At 36.9% G+C, this 22,116-nt stretch overlaps 3 protein-coding genes across 4 annotated transcripts in view; all 3 read right to left on the minus strand.

The window, feature by feature from the left end:
* The window catches only part of LOC139133972 (regucalcin-like), a 93,408-nt gene that overhangs the window by 8,800 nt on the left and 62,492 nt on the right, over positions 1–22,116 (minus strand). Inside the window, exons 1-2 of one of the 2 annotated variants that reach the window (XM_070700797.1) lie at positions 3,878–4,137; positions 269–442 (exon numbers count right to left, since the gene is read on the minus strand). In XM_070700797.1, the coding sequence (XP_070556898.1) occupies positions 269–428 (160 nt within the window). In that variant the 5' untranslated portion in view covers positions 429–442; positions 3,878–4,137. Of the gene's footprint in view, positions 1–268; positions 443–3,877; positions 4,138–22,116 lie in introns of those variants that run through there. The other variant, XM_070700796.1, reaches the window with a different exon arrangement.
* LOC139133971 (E3 ubiquitin-protein ligase TRIM56-like) lies at positions 10,898–19,812 on the minus strand. Its single transcript, XM_070700794.1, has 4 exons — positions 18,678–19,812; positions 18,052–18,360; positions 17,048–17,355; positions 10,898–12,035 (listed from the first exon to the last, which is right to left on the minus strand). Exons 1-3 carry the CDS (start codon positions 19,792–19,794, stop codon positions 17,060–17,062), a joined length of 1,722 nt encoding a protein of 573 aa, XP_070556895.1. The 5' UTR covers positions 19,795–19,812; the 3' UTR covers positions 10,898–12,035; positions 17,048–17,059.
* LOC139133735 (tripartite motif-containing protein 2-like) lies at positions 11,218–13,692 on the minus strand. The gene is made up of 2 exons (XM_070700501.1): positions 13,668–13,692; positions 11,218–12,035 (listed from the first exon to the last, which is right to left on the minus strand). The coding sequence occupies exons 1-2, from the start codon at positions 13,690–13,692 to the stop codon at positions 11,218–11,220; spliced, it is 843 nt and encodes a 280-aa protein (XP_070556602.1).

Raw genomic sequence — 22,116 nt, forward strand, 5'->3', positions numbered from 1 at the left:
GTGCGTGAGTGCTTCACGAACTCTACAACGTGTTGAAAGGTCTCAGTCAGAAAAATGTAACAACTTAGCCGGCTATTGAACCACTCTTTTTGGGAGTGGAGATTTAGCCGACTGGTTCTGTCTCAGGCCTCTCAGCTAGGCGACTGATGCCGTATGTTGTGGGTTCGAATCCGATTGAAAACTATCCGTATTCACAAATTGTTGATCAATGTATGGAAATATAAACTTTGTTAATCAATGGTGAAATTCATCACAGGAATGCGTTTACCGTTTTGTAACACGACCTTCTTGTGTTCATCAGTGGTTCGATTCCATTGGTGTACAACAGGTGTCTTGATATCGATGAAGTATAAGCACTGAGATTTTTCATCCCAGTGAGGACCTTCCAACAGCTCACCAACTCTCTGCAGTACCACAGATACTGACATCTTGACTGTTGTGACTGTATGGATAGGAAAGTGGAATGCTCTGTTATGGTTTAACATTTCAATGGTCCAGATTATTGAATTATAACAAGAATTGTACATTGAAGTTAGAATGTCCCTCGGGCACAGCTATTTGGTTCTGTTGGGGTGATGGCAACTTGGAAAGTCTTGATATAATAATGATGAAAAGAACGGGATTTGGTTGATAATAGGAGAGTGGGCAGCTCTTTTTGTGAGTCCAAGAGGGGCAGTGGGAAAGTTATAATTTTCTAATGGAGGGAGGACCATAGGGTGTATTCCGTTGGGGGGGGGGGGGGTTAATGATAGGGAGGACCATAGGGTGTATTCCAGTGGGGGGGGGGGGTTTAATGATAGGGAGGACCATAGGATGTATTCTGTGGGGTGGGGGTGGACAATGATAGGGTCAGCAGGATAATTTTAAAAACTGAGCTGAAGGAAAGTTTCAAACAGCTTTCACTTTCCTCTCTAAATTTTGATTTTAGTTCAAAATATCCATAAATAGTATAAATAAACCACCTGTCGTGTGCGACTCTCTTACAAAACACTCTCATGAAATGGACAAGTAAAAGCTCCCTCTGCACACTGGATCATTGATATTACCATATTTTAATACTGGTTCTCAAGAGCACCACCATGCAAAAAATGCATTAACCATCGGATAGACCATTCGATTTGGGAGGGGTGATCAGAATGCTATGCTGCAATGCTTTTCCCACTCAAAAATGTGACGTCATTTTTTTTTTTGCATTTGCCAAAATTTACAAAATTTATTGCCCAACATTCACGTGGACATTTTTTTCCAAAATCACTATGAATGGAAAAAAAATTCCGCAATTTTTTGTGATGCAGATTTTCTCCTCTCCTCTTTTGACAATACCCCCTAAAATGTAATGGTCTCTCCCTAACCCCTTGTATATATGCCTGAAATTGCAATATGCTGTAAAATTGTTATGGAAGGACTGCGGTGTGTACCATACACTTGAGCACAGTCAGTTCGGTAATGCTTGTTGTAAAAAAATATTGAATTCCATTGTCCTGGAAATCAACCAATTTTTGTGTTACTCTGGTGAACCTTTAAAAAGAGATCTATTCTTCAGTGTAGATCATTTGAACAAATGTTTTATACACATATACTCCAAGCAGTGGATAAAATAATAAAATGGTCATGTTGCTATTTTGACAGCTCTCATCGACAAACCAGCTAACTATAATTACAACGAGATAAAAGAAAGTTTTTGTTTTAAAGTGAAAATTACTGGTGCCCAACAGAGAGATGAACCAAGTGCCTGTGGTCTTAAGAATACCAAGACTACATTGTAATGCTGGCTTATTGGTGGTACCTGCTTTGCTTCATGGAAAAATCTATGATAATAAGGGACTGGTCAGTTTCTTCGGCCTGGGGGGGGCCGGTGGATTATTTTTTGCCGACGTCAAAAAGTGGCTGACCCCCCCTATTCCAAATTTTTAAAACAGGGTGACCCCCCTATTCCAAATTTTGAAAACAGGGTGACCCCCCCCCCCCGCACGCAACAACTGTAATATGATAATATATATATATATATATATATATATATATATATATATATATATATATATATATATATATATATATATATATATATATATATATATATATATATGTAATATTAATATATATATATTATATATATATATATATATATATATATATATATATATATATATATATATATTATATTTTACATACATTTATATTTTAACTGTCATTCTGTGTTTTAATGAAATTGTTGGCATGTCAGTTGTAAGATAGGAATTTCAAAGTGTCAATCTTAAAGTTTGAATACAGTACATTTTGAATGAGCTGTGAATGTATTTCACACTTTCTATGCTTAACCAGATGTCCTGAACTGTTGTACAGAAATGGATGTCAATCATTAATATCAAACAGGAAAAGCAGTAAATCAAAAACTTTGATGGGTGTTAAGACTTGCCAGCCATCCAATTATATCTCCTGAGGAACCATAGAGAGGCATTTTAGCCAAATCTGATGTGTGCAGAGTCTGGGATGACCTTTTCTTGTAACATTGATATTTGTGCATGTTGCTTTTTCATACTGAATTCTCAAAGAGAGAACAGAAAAGTTTTCAGGAATTTGTCATGCTTTTCATATGAAATGCAGATTTCATAATAGTACACTTTCACTTAGCAAACATCAAGATATCTCTGGCATATATCTCTGATTTACTAAAGTATGGCACCTGAAGGGCGCGGAGAAAAATATGAAACATCCTGATATCTCTGATATATATGTCTGATATATTAAAGTAATGCGCTCGAAGAGCATGCTGAAAAATATTGAACATACATATATCTCTGATATATGTATGCCTGATATGTTAAAGTTGGGCGTGACGAAAAATATGTCTGATTATTAAAGTTACGCGCCCAAAGGGCGCGCCGAAAATGCAACTGGATGAAATTTGTGGCTGACACGATGCATTTTAGGCAATGATGAGCCTGTGTCGAATTCAAAAACACACTGACCCCCCGTATTGGGCATTTCAAAAACATGGTGACCCCCCCTATCACCAAAGTCAAAACAGGGTGACCCCCCACATGAATCCACCGCCCCCCCCCCCCCCAGGCCGAAGAAACTGACCAGTCCCTTAGGTTGACAAGGTTCACCTCGATCACCAGTCCCAGAATACAACTACAACAACAGTCTAGACTATAGGCAAGGTCACAAACTGTAACCTTTGTCTGATCATCACATACGAGTAGTGATCGAGTTTGACAACAAAACATGAGTCCACTTTCAAGATATCTCAGTATTTCCCAGCAAAACGTCCTTGAGGCCATCCCCTCCAATCCCCAAAACCTGAAATCAGTTCGAGGTTTATATGACAATATGCCAATAAAAACATAATTTGTAATCTTATCCAAAAACAGGTGGAGGCCAGGAGAAACCTTAGGAAAGTCTTTCCTGTTAGTATAGGTTATCCTTCTGACATTTGGTGGATGTTAGATTTTAAATATCATTACGTCATGTGCAGTGTCTGCATGGTTGATATATGAACAAAGTGGGTTCAGTTTGTGTGCTCTGCCGTCAACTTGAAATGCAACTGCGTAAAAGCAAACACACAGGACGATTACATGTTTGGATCCCTACAAAACCCCTGTATGAACAGTTCTGTACATACATATCCATTTAAATAAAAAGTCTTTGAAAATAATCTACGAAGAAGCACAAAGCGAATCAGTTTACTTTGTGTCATGCTCGCGCGGGGCATCATGAGCCTGGGGTCGTTTGATGCGGTATTCGCCCACCGTACGGGCACGGGAAAAGTTCAATCGTTTCCTAGCTTCAGACGAGTGGTCGGAAAGTACTGGGAAAGTTATATCGTGGCGGTAGACTCGGGTATATTTCAGGTAGCGGTTGATATGGCACGTACCTTACTGCAACACCGTCCAACTGAGGATTAGCTGTATGAGGTTGGCGTCTTCCAAAACGATGAGGTAGAACTAGAAAGGGGCGTTTTTGTGTACCAGAAATTCATGAACTTGCATAAACAACAATCATCCACTATGCAAACCAGACACAATTAACGCAACCTGACCGGCCAAAGTATTCTCCAGGAAGAATTCGTGATCGTTGTAACGTTTCTAGACTACGTTTGTCCAGCTGACGGCAGCTTTTGGCTGTGCCAGCAGTGCGAGGTCATATCGGGTCATGGGTCATTACGAGGTCACACTCGCCAGTACTGCAATGGTGATACTGCCCCCAGGAGGACGATCCGTGCACCGTAACAGATGTGGTAGGGATAGGATCACTTCATCTTGGGAAGGGGTGGTCATAAGGAAGATTAAGGTAAGCAGAATTATTCATTTTTTAATTCAAGTTCACCATGCGAACGTTTTTCAAGATTTCTCACATTTTTCTTTTTTGCTTTGTAAGTATTTCAGCAATGCCAGAAATATTTTCTTTATTTCACCTCAATCACTCTCAAGTTACAAGAGCTGGATCAATAACAACTCACACAGAGGGCGCTGCCACAATGCACCACCTGTAAAATATCCATGAGAAGATGAGGGCTGTTAGTCCGACTGATTGTCTGCTGGCAGCCCGACTTGCAGAATCGGCATTCTTTAAGGAATGTGTTTGCACCCATGGGACTATGATACCGTTCATTGAAAGAAAGTTACCAGATTTTTACTCTAAAATGTAGTTTTTTACAATCTTCAACTTTTCATATTTCTCAACATTTTTATATTTGTTGCATATATTGATACTTGCTTGTTGTAAATCATATTGATGAAAAAAAAATTAGGGGTCAGTAACATACTACTTTCTGCTAAAAAACATGTTAAGAGGTATACACCAATGTGTATAACCCTGCCCATTGTTTTCTTCATTTGAGCAATATAAATTAGCAGTGATTTTTCTTAATTTTAAACCAGAATAACTTTTATTTGATACTGTACTAATCCTATAAGCTGCATATATCATTCTTAAGTCCCAAGAAGATAAATCGCAGAATCGCATTGTCTAAACATACTTTTCCTTCGTACCAGCATAGAAAATTCCCATGATGCATTGCAACATGCTATATATTTCCTATGAGAAATACTGCTGTTCACTCTAACAAAGGAAAATAGGAACATGTTGCTTTCCACTATATGTAAATGTTTATCTAAGCATCTAAATCTCGATTGCCACAAGATTGCATATTATTTTTCCGATGACTTATCACTTGTATATTTTTTCTAATATTTTTGTTGATCAAAATGCTTTTCTCTTTCTGTTGTATCTGTGCTTGTTGAACATTAAGCAATTGCATTCTTTGTACTCATGTGATGATCAACATATGTTGTCTCCCATGGAATAGCAATGACACAACGGTGGTTGTCATGTCTGGAAAGATGTTTGAAAAATTTGCTCCCTATCTCTGATACCACTATACCCTCTCTTCAGGGATGAAATAGTTTTGTCAAGGAGTTCACTGTTTATCTTTTTTCTCTTAGTTTCAAAGTGTTTGCTTGCATTTTGAAATTTCCTTTATGGAAAAAGTGTGACACAGGGCCTCCATTTTCGATCACAATCTACTGATATTAATTATGAAATGTATCCAACTCATATCATACTGGTCTTCTAAAAAGTTCTAATTTTGTTTCTCTTATCATAATCTGAAAAGTACATGTAATTGTACCTACTATTCCAAGGAATCTTCATGCCAAGTTTAAAAGGGGGAGGGAAGTAGTTCTTGTAAAAAGAATTTTACAAACTTGACCTAAAAAAAATTCATTATGATTTGAATATATGTTGAGAACATCTGTTGGAACTGCAAACTAAATTTCCAATTGATGTGGTAAACTATTTTGACAAAATAACATTTTTCCCAAAAATTGAATAAAGAAGAAAAAATTCACAAAATAAACAAAATTGAATATACACATTTGAAAATTTTGAAATTTTCATAACCCTACTATGGGTAGCTACAAACTAAAATGAGAGAAATTTAAACAGTACTTTCTGAGTTCTAAGCTTTTAACCATTTTCACCTTTTTTCCTTCTAATTTGCATATTTTTGACTCGAACATGTTCATTTGAATGAATTCACATGTCTGCCTCATGATACATCAGCACACCAAATAGTAAGATGGTTGGTGCTGAGCTGCAGTTCTGAAGTTTTTTATATGGACGGACTTTCATACAGACAAAGATATATACATACATACAGATCAGATCAAAAGTTTTAATATTCTGTAACATTCATATTAATAATTTATTAATATTCATAATTATTTTTTATGACAATAATAGGAAAAAATCATCACAAATTATGCCTACTGACCTGTGAGCAAGCATGTACAATGAAATGTTAATGATGTTCCTAGTGTTTATGTAACTACATGTACAAGTGAGAACAACTGGCAGGCAAATCAAGACTTTTTGTCCGTCAGACTTGCTTTTATCAAAATATCTCAATTTGAAAGGTCAACTTTCATAGGAAATTGTTTGAATTCCAAAAGCTGGCTTATCTGTTAGTGAAGAACCCATGAATTAAGATTTGCTCCAAGTCTGTGGGCATATAAGTATCAAAATGTATAATAAATTGAAGGACTATAAACATCAGCAGACCGTCGCGCTAATGGTAGGCTGTTGCATAGATCGTGGGGTGAATGCCTTCGCCAGTAACTCTGCTGCCAAGAAAAGCCAGGCGACTGGGGGCCAGTCTACCATGAATTGTGAAATCAAACATTCCACCAAACAGGTCATAGGTCAATGGAAACAAGGGCTTTTGGACAGAGAGAAAGAAACTCTGTTGAGGCACTGTTAGTGGGTAGGGTAACCATGGTTGAGCCATAAATATTTACCTCCTAGATGCATGAGCACTAAGGCTTGTGATTTTTGATTTTTGATATATCTATTAAACGATTTACCTTGTTAGTGTGACAGGTTATAATGAGTGAAATCCAAATCCAAAGTGTATCATACTTCATGCTCAGTCAGATTGCATATTATAAACTCAACAAAACAACACAAGGATGTTGCACACAGAATTATTTATTTAGTATTTGTTCAATTGCAGTATTCAAGATCACAGGAGTCAAGGTCTTACTGAAAGTAAGAGTCCCGTATCAAAATCTCCTGGCATGTGAATTATTCAAAAGACTGCCATGGATGTCAGAAAAAGTTATTGTAGAACTTTTATCATCATTATTAATTTACAAAGTGTTATGTAAGGCCAGTGAGGGCAGTGTTGCACATGTGTCAAGGAGATAGCAATAAAACTATTACAAGATATTGCTATGCTTATGTATTTTATTTTATTTTATTGTTGGAGAGAATAAATTAAATTACTAGTGTGTGATATTGTATATGTTGGTGATGAAATTTTCACAAACTAATGAATGGTGTTTGCCTGTGTATCGACCACTGGCTGAGTCATGGGATGTGTCAATGTGAAAATACATGTACAAACATGCATCAAATGCTGAATTCTTTCACATTTGCTCAACATTCATCACCAATTTCTGGGGAGATGCAATCTTTATCAACAAGGAAGTTGTGCAGCTGAAGATGGGACGACAATCTTTGTGCCGTCATGAAACATAAATAGTCTGTCTGTGTATATCATCGCATTCAAAAGTCCTAATGTGAACACAAAATTGACATTTTAGTTGGTGTCCATAGGTCAAAAAATTTAAATTTTATCTGTTAATCAATATTTATATATTTATGACATCAATTTTTGAAGCCAATACAAGCAGCAAACTTTCTAAAAATTTTATGGTAAAAAGCAAAGTCACATACCGGTATGTCACACACCGAAACTCCCAATAATCAAGGAACAGTGAGAATATAAAATATGATATTGGTCATGATAAAGCCTATTTCAAATATCTTGTTAAACTGATCTGCATTTCCAATTATTCAGGGAAAAGACATTTTGACACCCGAGAATTGTTTTTCAAATAAATTGTAGACATATTTTGGGGAAAATTCAATGAAGGACAGTAACATTGAGTAAACACCTCTATGCCAAGACAGCAAAAAAGTACCATTTCATAACATTGAGTTTTGCATGGATTTTGATATCTTAACTTACACTCAAATAGAATGACAAAGGTAGAATCCAGCCTAAAAAACAACTGTAAAAGCTATCTCTCTCTTGATCTCCGTGTCCTATAATTTCCCATTATATCCATCAAATCTAGTCATAATGATACAATTTTGTTCCTACATTTTCCCTCTAACCATATAATATTCGAAAACTGAAAAGTACGCTTCGTTACAATGTATTATTGCAGATTATCAATACGGCATTGATAAAAAAGCCTGTATATAGGGCTTTTCATCCAAAACGAAAGTAGTTATAAAAACTTAACTCTAGAGGGCGGTAATCACAACAAAATACTGACACGATTTCAACGTCTGAGACTTCGCGCAGTACGCTCATGAATGCGAGCATGAATATTATTCTAGTTGCTTTACTGTAGATTAATTTTAACAAATCTTCCACATACTGTACAGCGAAAGATAAAAAAGACGGCCACTAAAACACAAGAAGACAGACAAAATTAGAAAAACACATGTAATGCAACCGTGACAGATCGCCAGTGACATTGTAGGCCTAACCCAGAAAAGTAAATGTCGGACACACATAACGCATTTTTAATACAGTTCTGTTAATAACAACTCGTTTTCTGTGTTTAAGCTTCAGTCGGTTAAAAAAGGCAACAAACAGCCCTTCTTCTTAAGACTGGAAAATATTGACACTGATTAAGACAAATGAAGATGTAATAGGTCTACAGGCCTACTCATAATTCGTGAAAGCCCGCCCTAACAATCTGCCGAGTGCATCATGATATCTTAGTAAATTTGCACCATAATTGTACACCTTACCTAATTCTAAAACTCTGTCTAATTTACTACTCTGATGCATGGTAAGAGTATTATAGGTGTATGAATCTCTTCTATCGATTATTTATTGTGACAATACTTTTTCAGAAAAGCGGGCACTTTCTGGCTTTCAACAAAAATTCACCTTACAACTTTCAGAAGAGGGATTCGGACTTAAGATTTCAAAACAAGATTAGTTCTAGACTAGGAACCTACTGACAAGACGTTACGCAAAAAAACACATGTATTGAGTCATTCAGATGGATGGCTATGCACTTTTCTTCATTAGTATTAGGCCCATATGTAAAGGCTAGACACGGTCCCTCTGGAGGGACCGTGGCGTGGGCTAGAAAATTTGGCGAAACGTTCACCGAACTATAGTAAACACCTATTGCCTGGTCATGAGGGCTATAGCGCCCGCCTATTACCCCGAGGGGCCGTGCGTTACCAGAAACACATCGCTATTCCGGAGGCCGTAGGCCGAGGGGTATAGCGATGTGTTTCTGGTAACACACGGCCACGAGGGTTAATAGACGAGCGCAATATAGCCCGGATAAAGACCAGGCTATAGGTGTTTTATAACACACCACATGCTCATGTTGTATTGTTATATAGTTTTTAATGTGTTTTGATATTTTGCACGGCAACAATCCATTGTGACAAGTTTACCGGGCGATGTTTCCACAGCGGTTTCAGTTGTACGTACGTGGTACCACTATCTTTCAAAAAATATTCTAAGCATACCTAGCGACATCCTTAGTTGCACTTTAATCTTTTGCATTGATGAGCTGTTCAAGTTCCTACGCTGTTGGAATGTTGGAAAATGTTGGAAAATCTGTTTCAGAGAATGTGTCGTCACCTATCCCGGACGCACATCACGTTCTAGTCACCCGCCATTGTTGCAAAAGCTGCAGACGACACTACGGTCACGTGACCGGGCACTTTTCCAAATTTGGGCAGCAGAACTATTTCCCTAGGGTAATAGCTTTTCAAAAAATGCCCTCTGACGTCACTTTTGTCGATCGGATGGGGACTAGCCGTATCTATTTTCTCGTCACGTGACGTATTCTGGCGAATCGCGACATGGAATGAGCATGTGGTGTGTTATAATAAACACCTATTGCCTGGTCATGAGGGCTATAGTGCCCGTCTATTACCCCGAGGGGCCGTGTGTTACCAGAAACACATCGCTATTCCCCGAAGCCGTAGGCCGAGGGGTATAGCGATGTGTTTCTGGTAACACACGGCCACGAGGGGTAATAGACGAGCGCTATAGCCCGAATAAAGACCAGGCTATAGGTGTTTTATAACACACCACATGCTCATGTTGTATTGTTATATAGTTTTTAATGTGTTTTGATATTTTGCACCGCAACAATCCATTGTGACAAGTTTACCGGGCGATGTTTCCACAGCGGTTTCAGTTGTACATACGTGGTACCACTATCTTTCAAAAAATATTCTAAGCATACCTAGCGACATCCTTAGTTGCACTTTAATCTTTTCCGTCGATGAGCTGTTCAAGTTCCTACGCTGTTGGAGTGTTGGAAAACGTTGGAAAATCTGTTTCAGAGAATGTGTCGTCACCTATCCCGGACGCACATCACGTTCTAGTCACCCGCCATTGTTGCAAAGCTGCAGACGACACTACGGTCACCGTGACCGGGCACTTTCCAAAATTCCAAAACTGAATTCGAACTACCTTACCCACAATTCAATGCGAAGTCCAATTACGTCAGTATGGCGGATACAGGGCAAGTGTGCGGAATCCCCAGGAAGTGAATATTACCAAATTTCGGCACATGTAACGTTTCTAGGCCGGCCATACTGGAGCAATAAACATTTGAGGTATTTGCGATAGTCGAGGATCATTTATTTGACGCCAGATTGTTTCTTTTGTTTCTTTCTGGCTGCTTGTCTGAAATCGGTGTCTGACCTTTCTTTTTTTTCCAAGTAAACGGCGACCTGCGGCCGCCCGCCTCGAACGACTATCCAAGCAACGTTACGATAACCTGTGGTTTCACACTGTTTCATTGTACGCCATCGCATCGCGCTGGCTGTCCAGTGGGCTATGGTTGCAACTTGTGTGAGACCCTTTTGTCAAAGTTCCTAAATTTTCTGAATGAAAATTGTCAAAAAACAACTTCATTTGGGTTGATGTTTACTCTAGACATGAGGCGACATCAACATTGAATAATATTTTCCGAAAACTATCTTTCTAAATTTGAGAAAAAGATGGTTTTTGGAATGTAAACAACATGTAAACGGTACGATTCGTTCGTCGTCACGCTTGAGTGATAATCGGAAATTGAGTTCGCGCCGAAAGTTTTGACAAAAATCCAATATTTTGATGAAATTTAGACATACACATCATCTTGGTGTTTCAGTCTACTTAGAAAATACATAGATTTCATTGGTGGATGGTCCATTAACAGCAATTCTATCACCGTCGGTGGTCACTGCCATGAAGTAGGGGCAGCTCATTTGACGATGGAAAAGATGACCAATCCAAGTCCCATCTCGACTCCAAATCGTAATCCTATCATTGCCGTGATCACAAACATAAACATGATCAGCGCCATCAACGGCAATGCTGCCTGGGTGGTACAGCTGACTATCGCCAGTACCGCGGTGACCGTATTTGTACAAGTAATTCAAGTCGGTGTCAAAACACTTGATGCAGTGATTGAAATGGTCAGACACCATGATGACATCCTTACTGTTGACAGCGACAAAGTAGGGGTAGCTGAAAGGTCTTTTGCCACCAACTTGGTCATTAACTTCTGCAATGTATTGACCAGTTACAGTGTACTTGAGTAACCTATGACCCTTGACATCAGTGACCAAAACAAACCCTTTCAAGAGAGCTATGCAGTAGGGATTTATATTTGCAGGTAAAGTAATTATTCTGATAACTTTATTATTTTGATCACAAACAATAATTTGTTTATTATTGACATCAAGTATGAAGTAATGGTTGTCCTTAGAGACAGCTACGGACTGTGGCTTGAATGGCTTGGCAAACTGACCGCTGAAACTTCCTAGCACCTTTCCACATGTGTAGTCTTGGTTCAGTATCTGAACAATGTTGTTGTCCTTGTCACACACCAGAAGTCGATCATTGTGGAAGGTCAAACCACATGGATCCTTGAACTTCTGTCCTGGACTAGGACCTTGACCCTCCAGTATGAATTTTGACCAGCCACCTGAAAGGTCAAAGGTTAAAACAAGCACATCAATAGCATGGAATTTCAATACATTTGCCGTGTAACAAGTTGTTCTCACAAACACAGCTTGAAATTGAGACTAGATATCGATACCAATCAAACTTCATCAAAATTACAATTAATCAGAGTAAATTCTCAACTTTTTTCATTTTTGTAATTTCACATTTTAATGTCCTTTTACCATGGTAACCTTGTAAATTTTGCTTCATAAAACTTGCTTTTCACATGTATTGTTGGTCTAGGAATATATAGAAATGATGTAGTTCTATAGCTTGTATTAGTGATGGATTTGTTCCATATTTTGTGGAATTCTAAACCAGTTGGAATTTTTTTGTCCTGAATTTGGACCTTGACCCAACAAACCCAATTAATCCAACTGACCACAAGTCAGAGAGGTCAAAGGTCAAACAAGCAAATAAGTGATTTAAAGTGTAATTTTCACCTAACATGAAGCTATGTCTGCTGATATAGCTTGAAATTGGAAATAGATATTGACGAACATCAAAGTGCATCAAAATGACAGTTCATCAGAGTGAAGTCTTTTATATTTATTTCATATTTTATTGTTCCTTTACCATTTCTATTAAATATCTTTTTTCAAAATGTATTGTTTTTGTATAGAAATGCTCAGTGGTCTTCATATACATGTAAAGATTTTTGTAAAACACATGCACCATGCATGACCTCATTTGACATGTTGTAGAATTAAGGCTAAACCTTTTACACCTCTTTAAATTCTTTCCAGAATTTAACTGACATGCAAAACTAAATTTTTGACCAGCTGACCACAGGGGTGCAAAGGTCAAAGGTCAAAAGTAAATAAATGGTATGAAATTGAAATGTTGTAACAGCTGTTTGTCGATGTAGCTCAAAATTGAGAACAGTTATTGATATAAATCAAACAGCCACACAATGACCATTCAATAGGGCATTTTTTAAAAGTATGCTATTTTTGTAATTTTGATATTTTAATGTCATTTTACCATGGCAACAGTAAAAATCTTTAGTAAAACTAACTTTACAAAGCATAAGAAATGGTTTTAGACTTCATTTGTTTTTTTAAACTATACTAACGTAAATACATGTGTTATGCAAACATTTGTTTACTTTAGTGAAGGCTGTTACCATGGCAACACTTTTGTAGATTTCAGTTCAAAATTCATCGTTTGCTCATATTTCTCTCGTTTGCAGTGATCAAGTCAAAATTCTTTCATTAACCTTTATGAATGACAGCAAACACTGGATTTCATGAACAGATTCATGCATTTGCTAACAACAAAATTGAATAGGAACAATATTTCAAAACATTCTGTAAAAATGTCTTTTCTGGTATGCTGGCCAATAAACTGGTAAAAATTCAAGATATGGTAGTGTGACAATGTGAATTTATCAGGTCAGCTTTTACTGTCATGAATAAAATAAACCTTTCTTTAAGTAATCAGAATCACAACACCAAAAGAATAGTGGCAGTTCAACATTTTCATTTAATGATTTACTGTGAAATACTTTATTTTCGCTGGAATTTATTTTCGCCTAATTGAAAGAAGTGACAGCTTCACGGGAATGTTTTCATACATTGATCATATCATAGCTGTCTATGACCACTGATACCATTGGTCAACCCCTTGAAAGCCATAGTACATCCTATCAATCTTGGGATCGCCTTCTCTTTTGTATGCACTGTTCTCGGCAACCAATGCTACAGCTAACAAACTTCCCCAGAATAATAGTGAATGTAAAACCGAACAAATCGTGAGTTTGATGCATGTTTTTTTTTTCAAAATATAATAATGGTAATCAGACATACGGTGTGAATAACATTTGTGGTATTTTTTTTCAGGGGTCACTAGTTTGTCGGTACAAACAGAATGATGACAAAGCTGATAAAGTGTTAATTTCTGCTGCAGGTATGGTGAACAAGCGGTACAATGTTTTGTGAAAACTATAATAAAGCCCAAGAGTTTACCATTGAATTCATTGGAAACAAATCACAGCTTGCCGCCAAGATCAAAGGATTTGAAGCCACATGTTAAGCGTGGAATGAATTTTCACAGAAAATTTGCCCCTGCAAAAATAGCGAAAATAAATTCCACATGAAAATAAAGTACTCCACAGTATTTACTAAGGATTTATTATGGTATATTTTCTGTGGACTTGCTAAAAGTTCAACTCAATTTGACTAGATAGACCCTTTGAGTGCCAAGGTCAACTTTTGTCAGCTTTATAAAATGTACCCAGCCAAATGTTTTCAGAGTTTTGCCCAAATTTTGATGAAAACTGTAGGCAATGAAATGTGATGTTCGTATGGTCCAAAATAATAAAAAATACAGAAAAATTTATAAAAATTGGTAAAATGTTGCACTAAAATTTGGTGGGAAAGATTTCAGCACGCAAAGGGTTAAATTTAGCTAGGGTCAAAATTAACTGTACATAGATCCCAATAGAAATGGTATCAGTCATTCACAAAGCATCATTAAGTCCAGTGATTCAATCATCTGTTCAATCTATATGTCAATGACTTGTAAACAAATCTAGACAAAGTAAATACTGAACCACCAGTGTTGAATAATACTCCAATTAACTCATTATTTTACGCTGTGTCCTTGTCTTAATCTCTACTTCAAAAGAAGGTTTGTGGAGGTAGTTAAATACACTACACACATTTTGCTCAAATTGGAAACTTGATGTTAATTTACAGAAAACCCAAGCAATTAATTTTAGTAAATCTCCTTTGATAGATAAACACTTATTTAACTATGGTAATACATGCATCAAATCTGTTATGAGCTATACATACTTAGGACTGACAATTAAATCAAATGGTAGTTTCAGTGACACAATTACAAATTTGGCTGATAAAGCAGCAAAATCTTTGTATAGTTTAAAAAGGGCTTTATTGCACAACAGAAAGATAAAATTTCCCCATACTTATTCAATGTTCAATTATTAAACCTGTTTTACTGTGTGGCTCAGAGATTTGGGGAAAAGATTTCATGGATTACAAGAAGTGGGATACATCAGCAATTGAAAAAAACGCACCTCAAATATTGTAAGAACATTTTACAGTGTAATAGACAAGCTTGTAATGCCACTGTGAGGGGTGAACTAGGACAATTTCCACTTCTACTTGAGGTCAAACTTAACATTGTTAAATACTGGCTTCATATTGTACAACTACCACATTATAATCTTGCTAAAGAAGCTTTTCTGGAGCAAATGGTAAACAACACTAACAATAGATACTGGTTTAACTGTTTAAGTGCTTTAATTAAAGACAATGGAATGGACTTTCTCCTTGATAAAGCTCCATCACTTAAACACCACAAAGTTATAACTGGATTAATGAAACAAATTTAACAAATAATTATGAAGTCTTTTGGAAAAATTTGATCACTGATGAAAATGGTAAACTAAGAATGTACGCCAAAATAAAACATATTTTAGATTAGAACCCTACTTTAATAACACAGTTACAAGGTGAGAAAAGAAAATTACTCACCAAACTTCGCATTAGCAATCATGATCTAGCAATTGAAAAAGGGAGACACACTGTTCCAAAAACCCCAATTACTGAAAGATACTGCAATCAGTGTAACACCAACAGTATTGAAGATGAAACACACTTTTTATTAGTCTGTCAGAAATACAAAGTCCAAAGAAAGAACTTTTTCAGTAAAATCAATTTCCCAAACGATACAAATGAAAATCAGCTTATTTCTCTACTAACAAAACAAGAGTTGCCATAAATGTGATGTAAATCCTATATTTACAAGCAAGCGATAAAATATTATTATTATTGTTATTATCATCATGTCAGTAAAATATTTATATGACTTAACTGAACAAATCATGGATGTGACAATGTTAATTTCTACTGAAAAGAATTCATAGTTTTGGTACCAGTAGGGTCTTCAAGTTGGTTTTGACATTCTCACAGTTGAGTGTACGAATTAGGGGTCATGTAGAGCCAAATTTTAACCCCAAAGTTTCAAAGTAAAAACCTTACTTTTGCATACTGTACAGGTCTCACAAATGAGGTAATGTGTGTTAAGAAGTTTTTTTGTTCAAACTCTTTGATTTTCAGACAAACAAAGAAATATTTATTTTATTGTCATTTGAGATTTACTGAGCTTACTGAAGGAAACAAAATATATAAATTGCATGAGAAAATATTTTATTATTTTGTCCAGTTTGAGGATCATAGTTTGTGTGATATCAAAAATATCACGTGATTTATAGGGTAGATTTGCATTTTAGTAAATTTGTATAGAGGTGATGTAGTGTATAAAAATGGACAAAAATGTCAAACTTTATCCAACTCAGTGTCTTAGGATTGACGCATCATATGAATGCAAGGATTTGGATTGTTTTTGCTGCTACACGTTTCTAATTGTACAAGTTTCCACTTCACAGTCTGACTTTGGTCATGATCAACTTAAAATGAATTAAACCTACACTTGTTTTATGCCATTTGGTTTAATCTGTATAGCTAATCTGCTTCTGCACAATAAATTTTCAGCTAGTGATGGTATTGTCAACTTCTATTTTAGAATACCATATACACAGCAGAACAACAAATGTAACGAGTTAATTCCATAACTTTAAAGGCCTGTGTCAGGCGTCAGATTGACTGGCCAGGAAATTTACTGACTAGATTACAATTTCAATTGAAAACAAAAAGCTATGACACCCCATAATTCTCTTACAGACAAGAACAAACTTAATCCTGGAGACCTGGCCTGTAAGTGAGAGACAGTTTCTTTCAGTCTGTTCAATTTTATCTTTATGAATCCCAGAACAAACTTCATCCCGGAGATCTGGCCTTTAGATGAGAAACATTTTTCTTCCAGTCTGTTCAATTTTATCCTTATGAATCCCAGAGATGAACATTCAATATGCCTTTTCAAAGTACAAAATATTAAAAAGCCTGTCAAAGTATCAAAATTTAGGTCTTGTACCGAATAATTGTTTACTTAAGACAGTTCACTCACCTGATGAACCTTTCATAGCACAAGGTCTGAGATTTGATTGCTTGGTTTTAGTAGCCTTTGTAGTATCTCTTCTGTTAACTGGACTGCTTTTGTCAGCTGATCTTGTTTGGCTTTCACTACCAGAGGCTCAGGCTTTGTCTGTTTCTTTTCAACATCACCAAGTTCACTTCCTTCAATCACTTCAAGTCCAGTGTTACTAGTCTGCTTTGTCATATTTTCCCCTTTTCTCTCCACCTGGAGTTGTGTATGTGTGATTGTCTCCATCCTATCTCCATCTTTCTTCCCTACTTCAGACTGTATTGGTTTACCTGCAGACACATTTATAAGGAAGTTTTGAATTTCATTAATTTGCATAGATGTCATGTAGGGAGTAAAAATAAACAAAAATGTCAAACTAAATAAAGTGTCCAACATTGAACAGAACACTTTGCTAAAGGTGAAGTGTGCATATTATGTCTTGACCCAATTATGTGTGTCAGCATTGACCATATTCAAGGTTGTGAATAACATAAACATGGTTACTCTGAACAATAGCCTGTGTATTATGCTAGAGTTTTGGTTATTTTTACTGCTACTCTCTGTTTCTAATGCATTACTTAAGGCACAAGTTTACACTTCACTTTTAGTCTAACTTTGATGATGATGGACTTAAAATGAGTTACAAACATACATGTACACTTGTTTTTGGTTTGACTCAACCAAGAAAATTATAATTGGCGTCAATACATTTCCAGTTAGTGATCATGGTGTTGTCAACTTCTATTTTAGAATGCCATACACACAGCAGAACAACAAATGTAACTTCATGGAAACAAACTCATCAAAATATATAAGCAATGTACATTTTTCTTCCAGTTTGTTCAATTTTTAGTTTATAAATCTCAGAGATGAATATTCAGCAGGCCCTATCAAATTGTTTCAAGGTACAGTCAAAGTATCAAAATTTAGGTCTGAATAAATGTACTGAATAAATTATAATTGTTTACTTAAGACAGTTCACTCACCTGATGAATCTTCCCTTTCACATGTTGTAAGATTTGATCGCTTGGTTTTAGTAGACTTTGTAGTATCTCCTTCTGTCAACTGGACTGCTTTTATTGGCTGATCTTGTTTGGCTTTCACTACCAGAGGCTCAGGCTGTGTCTGTTTCTTTTCAACATCACCAAGTTCATTTCCTTCGATCACTTCAAGTCCAGTGTTACTAGTCTGCTTTGTCATATTTTCCTCTTTCCTCTGCACCTGGAGTTGTGTATGTGTGATTGTCTCCATCCTATCTCCATCTTTCTTCCCTACTTCAGACTGTATTGGTTTACCTGCACACATACATCAAATTAATTCATTCCTACAACAGATCATGTAGACAGCTTTAAAGTTTAGCTGCTTGTATGTCACATTAAACAATTTAAAACTATGCTTAACGTTGTTCACCTGTGGCAATTATTGTATGCGTAAATTTCTTATTATTCAAGAAAAACACACCTTCGAAAGAATCTCTGTTTTCAGAGGTCTTCAAATTTTCACTTTTTTGTTAAAATACACCATATGGGACATGTTGTGCTTCATTTAAGTTTTAGCCAATGTGACATGATGGTGAAATATGAACTTTGTCGAATAAGGGTTAACAACATACCTGGTTTAGTCAGATTTTTTCCTTTGACAACACCAAGATTAATCCGTAAACACTCAGAATTTTCTGTAAATACCAGGTCACTGTCAATGTCAGCATAAGGTACATTGGTCAAATTATCATAGTGCTGCTGTTGATCTTTCATCTGTTTTTGTGCCGTCATGATGTCCACAGCTCCACCAAAAGTCAAGAGATGGTTCAGATATGAAAGCATACTTTCTGCACTGGCAATTTTATGTTCCAGAAGTTCTATATTGGCATCACTTTGTTTACATTTTGATATGTAGATATCATCAACTTGACCCAACATTTTCATTTGTTGCTGTTTAATTTCATCAATTAACTTTTGATACAGTGTGTTAATTTGTTGGTCAGCTGTAGACCTGTTTGCATCCAAGTCTTTTCGAAGATCATGTGCTCCGTCCTTCCTGAGTTTTAAATTGGTGACTTTCTGAGCAATATTCTGGGAGTGTGCTTTCATTTCTGGCATGTACTTCTCCATCGCTGACTCTAGTGACAACATCTTATGATCAGGTGCTGGGTGGTCAACCACTGTACATTTATAACATATTGGCACTTGACAAGTATCACAGTAGAATTCTAATTTAGTACTGTGGTGTGTAGGACAGAATCTGGCTTTAGTCATTCTGAAGTGTTGTGTTGACATCTTTTCATTGTATTCTTTCATTGTCATTGGTTCATGATCTTGACAGACTTTCATTGCTGTATGAGTTTTTATGCAGGCTTCACAATAAAATTGTCCTCCGCAGTCACCACACCAATACTTAGCCTCTTTCTTACATCCATCACAGACTGCCTCATTGACCCTTCCAGGATTGACATCACCGATAACCTCCAAAAGGTCATTCAAAAATCGATTGCTGGTGATAGCTGGTACCCCTCCAGAGGGTAAAGGCCATTGATTCTTACATGTTGGACATATCAGCTGACCGTTGTTTGCTTTGACCCATTTTGTGAGACAATGTTCACAAAATGTGTGATGACAAGGCAGTATTTTCGGTGACTTGAAACGCTCCATACAAATGGCACACAGCAATACCTTGTCATCAATGTCAGTCAGCAGTTTTTCACCAAAGTCAGATGATGAATTCGAAGCCATGCCTCTATTCAGTCACAGTTCACTGAAAGTAACCAGATATGAACTGTAAATGCTCACGTGTTTCATTATATATTGAAGTTATGTGTAAATTTGAACCTTTGCCACATGTTTGCAACTTCATTGAAATTATTATGATCAACATAATGAACAATAATCACCGCCGATTAATTCTAAAAGGTCATGAAGTATACAAATATGTAATTAGCTGAAATAAAAATATTAAAGTAATTTTACTGCTCTTATTGTATCACCACTTTATCTAGCAAGTGTAATTACCGTTGGCCAAGTCCTTCAAGCCATATATGCCGAGCTGTGAAAGCTCATTAGATATGCAAATTATAAATAAGCTGACATGAAAATGTGAAATGACTTTCGATATTGTTTTGATCTAGTACCTGGTATAATCATCAATGTACATAGCATGTTTTGCCAACTTTGATCAAGTAAATCCCGGTATATATCCCTAATAAGCAAAGTTAATTAAATATGTAAATTAGGAAGTGGCTTTAGTAAAAATGCTTAGTGATTGTCAGTAATGTTGTATCATGGTATCTGCAATAAGTGTAGCAAATTTTGTCAACTTTGGTCAAGTCAATGCAAGTTTCATCAACTTTGGTCCAGTCATTTCAAATATATATCCCTAATTAACAAAGTTCATGAAATATGCAAATTAGGAATTGGCTGAAGTTAAAACGCTTAATGACTTTCAATAATGTTAAATCATAGTATCTTTAATATACATACCAAGTTTGGTTAATTTTGATCAAGTCAAATCAGACATATATTCCTTGTTAGGAAAGTTCATTAAATATGCAAATTAGCATTTATCTTTCATGTCACCCCTTAATGGTTCCCACTGCTGATATATCTTGGTGTGATCAACATTTGTAGCAAATCTCATCAAATTGTGTGTAGTCGTTTTATTACCTCGCGTGCGCATGCGCGCAGCGAGGTTATGTCGCAGCGATGTCTGTCTGTCTGTCTGTCTGTCTGTCTGTCTGTTGGTCCATTTTCTCAAAAACGGCTGAACGTATTTCAGTCAAATTTGGTAGACATCTTCAGAATTCAAATGGCTAGAACTGAAAAGGTTTTGGTGGGCGTGGCTTGGATATTAATGAAGTTATGAAAGTTTTAATTTTTCTGTTACGCCGCGTATGACAAGTGAAAACAATCGACTGTTTGAGGGCGCTGTGAAATGTGCTTGTCCAGGTTGGCTACAGCTGGATAGCTCTGGTTTCAACCACGGTCCCTCCGTGTTTCAACCTCGTATTGAACATTAAAAATATGATATTTTATTACTCATTCAACTCACTATTCAAGATAAAATATCGTTTAGCAAATTAGCTTCATCCTTGGTAATTGATTGTTTCCCTCGCTGCTCGATCGCCAGAAATGAGTACATACGTTCTTAGCCCTGCGTACGATGCTGTGTGTTCCGCTACAGCTATTAATAGCCCCGCTCACCACAGCCCTGCAAAGACCCGTACGTAGAGTTGGTGACTTCAAATCCATTTTTGGACTTGACGTAAAAAGCCAAATTACTGCCGAAATTCAGCGTTCTTGGGCCCAAGTCGTATCCCTGCCTACCGCAGCTACTCGATCGCTTCCAAAAATGCCAGTCTTTTATTCTTTTTTCGTAAATAACCGTCGATGTCGGCAACTCTCTCGCTAGCCCTGCGTACGTACGCAGTGTACGCTGTGCATTCCCTGTGTGCGTTCCTAACACACAGCGTACACTGCGTACGTAATACGTTCTCTACCTAGCCTCATGGCATGGAAGTGCTGATGAATAATAACTTTGGGTCAAAGGTATTGAAGTGTCCAATCAGGTTCGTGCACAGAGTCCAAGGCCATGACCTACTTCATGTACTGCTGCACTGTTTTGATTTTGCTTCGCCAAGAAACGTATTCGTCATTGTCCATAGAAGTATGTTTGCTCTCCTTTGAGGTTGTTTGTGAAACAAATTCCGGGATAGGCCTTGGAATGCATACGATCGGCATCGCGGCAGTGCATGTAGCTAGCCGTACGAGTATGGCGAGAGTGTCCGGCTTTGGCCACGCCGCCTCCCACCTCCGGTAGGCGGCGTAGCCCCGGCGTAGCCAAAGCCGGACACTGTCGCCATACTCGTAGGGCTATGCATGTAGCGTACCATGCTTGTGTAACTGCCGAGCTCAACGTGCATTCACGGTTGATAACTCGTGTACAATCATGATGTGTTCAATTCTGATGAAGATTCATAAGTCTTAGTTTTGCAGTCTTTTTTCCGTACGATAATCCTGACAATACGTGTTACTGTTAGACGAGGTGGCCATTTATGATAA

This window comes from Ptychodera flava, chromosome 5, assembly GCF_041260155.1.
Source record: "Ptychodera flava strain L36383 chromosome 5, AS_Pfla_20210202, whole genome shotgun sequence".
Lineage (NCBI taxonomy): Eukaryota > Metazoa > Hemichordata > Enteropneusta > Ptychoderidae > Ptychodera > Ptychodera flava.